Source organism: Puntigrus tetrazona, chromosome 5 (assembly GCF_018831695.1).
Source record: "Puntigrus tetrazona isolate hp1 chromosome 5, ASM1883169v1, whole genome shotgun sequence".
Lineage (NCBI taxonomy): Eukaryota > Metazoa > Chordata > Actinopteri > Cypriniformes > Cyprinidae > Puntigrus > Puntigrus tetrazona.
This window is the reverse complement of record NC_056703.1, coordinates 17,586,753-17,593,846: the sequence shown is the minus strand read 5'-3', so window position 1 is coordinate 17,593,846 and position 7,094 is coordinate 17,586,753. Positions and strand designations below refer to the sequence as shown.

The following is a 7,094-nucleotide window of genomic DNA, read 5'->3' as shown; positions in this document are numbered from 1 at the left end:
TAAATTACTCATGTTTATGCAAATTAGCCTACGCAGCCCCTACTCAAATAGAAGGTTGGTAATTTGTGCTTCATAAGCTTCGGTGGCTTTTCAAAAAGGCAAATGTTTGGTCTAACTAACTGTTTTTCGTGTAAAAAAAAAAAAAATCCATCAACAGAGCTTTTTTTAAAAAGCTTTTATTTTTGTATAAAGTCAGTAATTGAAACATTCGTGTCAGTGGTTACGCATTTGAACTAAAATAAAAACATACAAATAATTTAATACACGTTAATGCTGCAAATTATAAACTGGGTTGACAAATAGCCTAACGGAACCACATTTCGTAGTCAGGAAACACATAGGAAAGTGTGTTATAACGAACACTTGGCGCCGCCGCGTGGTCATCTGAGGGACTGCCTGTCCCGTTAGGATCGAGCTGAAAGAAACACTACATAACAACATGAACACGCTTAAGTCTCAGAGTCGTTATGCTTGCGAGCCGTTTTGCGCTCTTAGGGCCACTGATCTTCTCAAAACAGCGTCAACCTCTTTTTCAAACTGATGAAGGAGTTTAAAGTCGCAGAATCCTCTGTACAGTAACCCGGTGGCCAGTGTTTTCATAGCCTCCCTCATCTGCCACAGCGAAGGTACGGTGACCGCGTGAGAACCGCCGTCGAGCTCAGCCGTGACCACCGTCGGCTCGAGTTTTGGGATGTCCAGATCCGGTAGGGAGTCGCTCTCATCGCCGGACTGCTCCGCGGAGCTTTTGTCAGACCGTTGGGTGACCTGATCAGACGCACTTCTGCGCTCGGTTTGGTCACTCTGTGGATCTCCCGAATACCGGTCGAGCTGGAACATCTCTCGTACAACTTTCTCACGGGTTTTAAAGCGGCTGAGCCAGTCCGCGCTTGCCCGAAAGTTACCGAATCCCGCCATCCTAGCCAAGCGGGTCGCCTCTGAAAGAATCGTCTGGTCTGTAACAACACCGTTCTCCCGAGACCGATCGATCCACCTCCAAAGCGCGGCTTCAAGTTGTCGCGTCTCTGCAGATGTCAGATCCATTCTCGGTACCAACTGTGCCAGTGCTTTATCATCAGAAGGGCGATTATTTGCGCCGATCCGGAACATCTGTCGCACGACTCCCTCTCGTGACTTAAAGCGGGCGAACCAGTCTGTGTTCGCCCTGAAGTTACAAAAACCCACGGTTCTGGCCAACCGAGCCGCTTTCGAACAAACCGTCGACTCATTTACGCTGACGCCGCTCTCGCGAGATTGATCGATCCACCGCCACAACGCGGCTTCGATTTGATGAGTCTTTTTTTCGAAGCTGCTTTTCGGCTCCGCGGCTTTGTTGTCGTTACCGGGTTTGGGCTCTTTGGTAGCGTCTCCCGTTTTTCGGCCCACCCGGAACATCGCTCGTATTACGGTCTCCCGTGTTTTGAAGCGTGCCAACCACACCGTGCTCGCCCTGAAACCGCAGAGGCCCATTTCTCTCGCCACGAGAGTCGCTTTTTTACGAATCGCTACATCATCTACCGTAATTCCGTTCTCACGAGAAGCATCGATCCACCTCAGGACCGCAGCTTCTACCCGAGGCGTCTTGCGGGATGGGAAGACGGTCCTGGGAAGGTTAGACTTGCCGTTTTTTATGTTCCTTTTCCGGAGCCAGATGCAAAGCAGCGACCCCGAGATGTTTAGCAGACGCGCTGCAGCTTCTTTGGACATTGGAGGAAGCTGGTCATATTTCTCAAGTAGACGCTTTCTTTCTTGAATTGATCTGCGGAGATATTTCCTCGTGGCCATGTTTACGTACTCTCAGAAGCCATGGAGATTTGAACTCTCGCGGCGATTCTTTTAAGCGAATCAGTTGAACTGGTTCTGTCAGAATGATTCGGACACGAGTCAGACTGAATCGAGCGCTGCTGAAATTGTACAAATACAACTAAAATGTTTGCATGGAGTGACCGTATGAGAGTTCTGTTAACACAAATAGGAAACATTCACTGTTTATAATTGTACTGGTGCAAATGTATTTATTACGGCAATTATGTCTTAAAACAAAAGTAATTAAGAAACGGAATAAAATTGAATAAATGAATTTTGTTATAAATGGCTCTAACTGGTCGTTTTAGGGGGTGTGAAGATAAGCCTTGGCACATACTTTGGTACTAAAAGGTTACTGTCCGATCCAAACAAGCTCTAAAACCCCAGACTGGACGTTTAGTAATCCTGGAGCCCTTGGTTAGCTGAATTTGACACAACTAGTGCCAAACTAATTCTTTTACTTCATTAAAACTAATGAAGTAAAAGAATTGCTGAATTGTTTGTAGGAACCGGATCTTTAAACCATGTATTCAAAAGAGCCGATTCTCAGAAATGAGTCAGACTCGTGAGCGGGGAACACAATCAACATCATCCAGAAGCGCCTAAAAGGTTGCGTGAATCGTACGCGACGCGTTCTCGCGCATGTCAACTGTTAAAACATTGTTTGAAACAAAGATCAGCCAAATCTGTTAAAATCGTTTAATATTTTTACGACCGTCCAGACGGAGCGTCACCGTGTGCCCAAGAGGGTGAGACAGAAATGTAATCCTTAGGATAATTTTAATTAATATATGAAAACGTTTCCTTAATTTACTCCCTCGGCAGTGCAATGCACTAACTTAAATATACATGTAGACTTTGCTATAAATGTAATTAGCCTGGTAACCTAACTTACTGAACTTCTGTACGAGAGCCGCGGTGTGTAATCATAGTTGTATTGTTCTGTTCACAGCTTTATATTCAACATGTATCACAACAGCTCTCAGAAGAAATTCTGGACTTACGATAAAGAGGAATCCTTAGATAAATTAAGACTAGAAGCTAATCGGAAGTTCTGCTCAAAAGGCTTGACCAGTGGGAAGGTGAGTGACGACCGCAGGATTTCTCTTTATATTTTATATACCTTTCTACATTTGAAGTTTACAAAATTGTCTATCTAAACCCCAATCATACTTAGCTTAGACTTCATCTATGTTTCAGCCCGGAATAAATGAATCCATGTTTCTTAATGAGCAAGAAGAGAAAGTGCTCTTCAGACACTATGAGAAGAGATTGCTTGACTTCTGTGCCGTGTTCAAACCTGCTATGCCCAAATCTGTTGTGGTAATAAGTCACTTTTCTCAGATATGGAAACCTCTAGTGTACTGTTCTGACTTTTTTGTATTTTAAACCCAGTATGTGTTGTTCAGGGCACAGCTTGTATGTATTTCAGAAGATTCTATTTGAACAACTCTTTGATGGAGTATCACCCTCGGACCATAATGTAAGTGCACTGAGCTGAATGAGCCATAAGATCATGAATTATTTCGGTTTTTAATTTCTGAACTCTGCGCCCCCACTTTTGCAGGTTGACGTGTGCATATCTCTCCTGTAAAGTGGATGAGTTTAATGTGTCCAGCACTCAGTTTGTAGGGAACCTTCAAGAGAGCCCTGCAGGACAGGAGAGGGCTCTAGAACAGATTCTGGAGTATGAGCTGCTTCTTATCCAGCAGCTCAATTTTCATCTAGTTGTTCACAATCCTTATCGGCCTTTGGAGGGTTTTCTGATTGACCTGAAAGTGAGTCTAAAGCATACAGATTGTGCCAGTGTTAATATTAACACGCACTGAGTGAATTAAAGCTCACGGTTTCTGTATTCTCAGACCAGATACCCTTTGTTAGAGAACCCAGAGATGCTGAGAAAGAGCGCAGAAGACTTCCTCAACAGAGCATCAATGACAGATGCTGGACTCCTTTTTTCTCCATCTCAGATTGGCCTTACCGCCATCCTTAACGGTGCAGCACGCGCTGGCCTCAAGATGGAGGCGTAGGTTTCTCCTTCAGCATTCACAGATTCAGCTGAACAGTTGAGATGGCAGGACGTTCAAAAGTATTTTCTTTGACATTTACAGATATTTGACAGAATGCATGGGGCTTAAGGAGGACAAAGAGACCCTCTCAAAGATGTATGAGTCAATGAGACGTAAGCATTTTTCTTTTTTACTGTTAAAATGTCACTAGATAAGAGATGAATAACTCTAAACAATTCTGCGAAGGCTTCATGAAAGCGCTTAGATATTCTGATAAATGGTGGCCTGGAACTTCATCAAAGTGATTTTATGAGAGGTTTATCTCTTAAAGATTTTTATGCTAAATGAAATTCCATTTTGAAGACTAAAGACTTTGAACCCTCTCATACTTTAACCCTACGTGGACTCAATGTACGCTAGTACCACTCTAAGTCTAGAATAATTGACCAATTTATACTTCTGATCTTCTTAAAACATCTTTTGATCTTAATACTTGAAACTGAAAAGTGGAGTAATGGTGGAAAAATTATTTTAACGATATTATTTAAAATACGACTTCTGTCATTTCTTTTAAAACTGTAGAAGAAAAAAAAACTTACCAACATATCCATATCCATACATCAGAAGTTTGGATTTGCTGATGCTGTGCATACTAGTAACCGTAGCTGGCAAACCAGTTATTTGGAAGCTTGTTGTGTTAAGGGCAACTGTAGTCATCAAAAATGACCATACTATCGTGTCTTTTCTCATTATAGGTATAACAAGTCTTGTTAAAGCATATGAGCTTCCCAAAGCCGAGGAGGTCAATGCCTGCAAACAGAAACTGGAAAGGATTCATGCTGAATTTGCTACAAACCTGTGAGTGTTTGTTAAAATCTAAAATCAATGACATGGCCCATGCGGTTCTAATCAGATCTCAGTCTCTTTAAAAAGCACACAAAACTAATCGTACTAAGAGTTTTATTCAGCCAGGTTAGTAACTTGGTGTTTTGTATCTAAGATGCAAAAGTCGTGGGTTTTGCGTATAAAATAGAAAAATAAAAATACATGAGCTACTTCAAATACAAAACAAAACAAAAAAAGTAAATCTGCATCATGCTTCTTATAGATTTGCTGGGTCATAAAATGCAGCTAAATGTACTGTAGAGCATCCTCTACATCAGCTGTAGATGAGTATAAAGTGAGCCGTTTCAAGTAAGTCGTAGCGAATATACACCTTCATACACTAACATGAACGCAATACCATGTTTTTATGACATGGCACAATGGTTAAAAGCAGATATTTGGACATATACCATGGTAGTCACTCATTACAATGATGTATATTGGAGTACCATGGTATTTCCATCAGTTAACTCCACTGTACAATGGTACCACCACAGTACTTTCTTTGTGAGGGATTCAGCGAGCACAGGACAATGTAACTACTTGTAAGATCGAGCAAACGATAGGACATTATAGAATCATAATAAATTGGCCATATGTTTTGAGGCTTTACATAATAATACACATCAAGAAACAGCCAAATTAACTCCTCAAGCGAGTTCGATAAACATGAACAGACTGATATAATAAAATAATATAGTTTACAGTCAGTAGGTCTTGATGCTCGACTTTTTTGCGATATGAAATAAACCAGGAAGCTCATAATCTACTCGGCCCATTCTAGGGAAAAGCTTTGAAATTAATTTGAGCTCGAGATGGTGCCATTGTAGGATAGGTGGAAGAACAGGGGGCAGGTTATTAAAAGTGGACGCATGCTCCAGCCTCGTGTAATCTATCCTCCGAAATTGAATCGGTCTCACTGATCTGCTCATGTATCACGTACAAACACTGGTTTGGAGATAAAAGCCAGGATGCAGCATCTTGTCAAGCGAAGCAGCTCAGAAGGTAAGATAGGAATCAGTCGATATCTGTAGGATCTAAGCCTACCTCTATCTGAAACCGCAGTCGAAAACAGGAAAAGGTTGTGCGGTAGTATTGAGTGTAGACGGTTTCTTAAGGCTTGCATCATAAGTGCATCTCGCTTCCCTGATGGTCAAGAGCAATGCAGTGCCAAAGTTTTTGCTTGCTACAGATGCCAGTCTAGCGCTCACGGCTCCCAGGTCGGTTACACCAGTTGTATCGTTTGAAGTCGGGCAGATCCAAGTTGATTTTGCAGACATCTCCATGAGGGGTCAAGTCGACAAGCGTTTCAGTTTTGGTACGTCTGTTGGAGATTCGTCATTTTCAGTGTAGGAAGGTCTAAGAGATTATTTAGACAGAAATAACATCTCTAACCATCTCTTTGATGGCTAAGTGCGAATTTGAGTTTTGAATCGGTTGCTTTAAAAGACGGAGATTGGCAGTGTGTTGCCTAACTACAGTCAGAGCATCCACCTTCTTCATTTGCATCTGGGGAGAACGAGTCTTGCTGTTTTTGCTACCAGTCTTTTCTTTCAGAGGATCTGGATAGTGGTTGCTACAGCCATAAAGGTACATTCAGTTCTGCAAAATAAAGACAAAATTAGGCACGGTGACCTTTCAGCATTACGTCTCGAGGGACTGATAGTAAGCCATAAAAAAATTAAGTACTTTCAGATGGCTATGGCTATAGATCAGCTTGTTCTTTACTCAATTTAGACGCGATTTCTAGCTCACAACAGTTATTTGGAATCTTTCTTTTGAGGCCACAGTTAAACAAGAACCTGACACGGACATGTGGTTACTAGCTACAGTTATGAGCTACATCGATGCACTAGTTTACATGCTTTGATGTGTGTGAGATTGATGGGTCGCCAAAGACACTAAATGAATGCAACCTTCAGATGATAAGTTTATGGTTCTGATGGTTTCCTCTGTCCACGTCCTTCAGGAAAAGAAAACATGGGTATGAGGATGATGATCACGTCGTGAAAAGGCAGATGGTGGCTGAGGAAGTAAGTTAATTTGAAGATTACGTGTTCCTCAGATGCACATCCTCTGGCTACTGCTCGAAGCTTATGGATTTTCTGTTTTGCAGGAGTGGACTGATGAGGATTTGGATGCATTGTGACTATAAAATTGTTTTTAAATGGACCTCATCCTCTCCGAGCAGGTTGTGTCATTCCTTTTGACACTTGCCGTAACTGACAGAGGATGCACTTCTCAAAGGGGATTGTAAATATTTCAGCAAAATGTCATGTAATGCTTTTTCTTCTGTAAAAATAAAACATTATTTTTTATTTACATAATTGTTGGGTTGCTGTATTATTACCACGAACGTGAAGCGGTTACTTTTTTTTAGGAGAGAGAAATGAATGC

General features: G+C 41.8%; 2 protein-coding genes across 4 annotated transcripts; one reads left to right on the top strand and one right to left on the bottom strand.

Moving 5' to 3' along the window:
- Positions 1-160: 160 nt before the first annotated feature.
- Positions 161-1,934, bottom strand: LOC122345176 (major centromere autoantigen B). The gene has a single exon (XM_043239047.1). The coding sequence runs from the start codon at positions 1,780-1,782 to the stop codon at positions 466-468; it is 1,317 nt and encodes a 438-aa protein (XP_043094982.1). The 5' UTR covers positions 1,783-1,934; the 3' UTR covers positions 161-465.
- On the top strand, positions 1,490-7,024 carry ccnh (cyclin H). 3 transcript variants are annotated; one of them, XM_043239051.1, is made up of 10 exons: positions 1,490-1,608; positions 2,756-2,885; positions 3,004-3,126; positions 3,213-3,286; positions 3,371-3,581; positions 3,666-3,829; positions 3,915-3,985; positions 4,568-4,670; positions 6,667-6,730; positions 6,814-7,024. In XM_043239051.1, exons 2-10 carry the CDS (start codon positions 2,769-2,771, stop codon positions 6,844-6,846), a joined length of 960 nt encoding a protein of 319 aa, XP_043094986.1. In that variant the 5' UTR covers positions 1,490-1,608; positions 2,756-2,768; the 3' UTR covers positions 6,847-7,024. The 3 variants fall into 3 exon arrangements, with proteins under 3 accessions (XP_043094986.1, XP_043094984.1, XP_043094985.1); XM_043239049.1 differs by lacking the exon at positions 1,490-1,608 and adding an exon at positions 2,400-2,552; XM_043239050.1 differs by lacking the exon at positions 1,490-1,608 and adding an exon at positions 2,425-2,565.
- Positions 7,025-7,094: the final 70 nt, after the last annotated feature.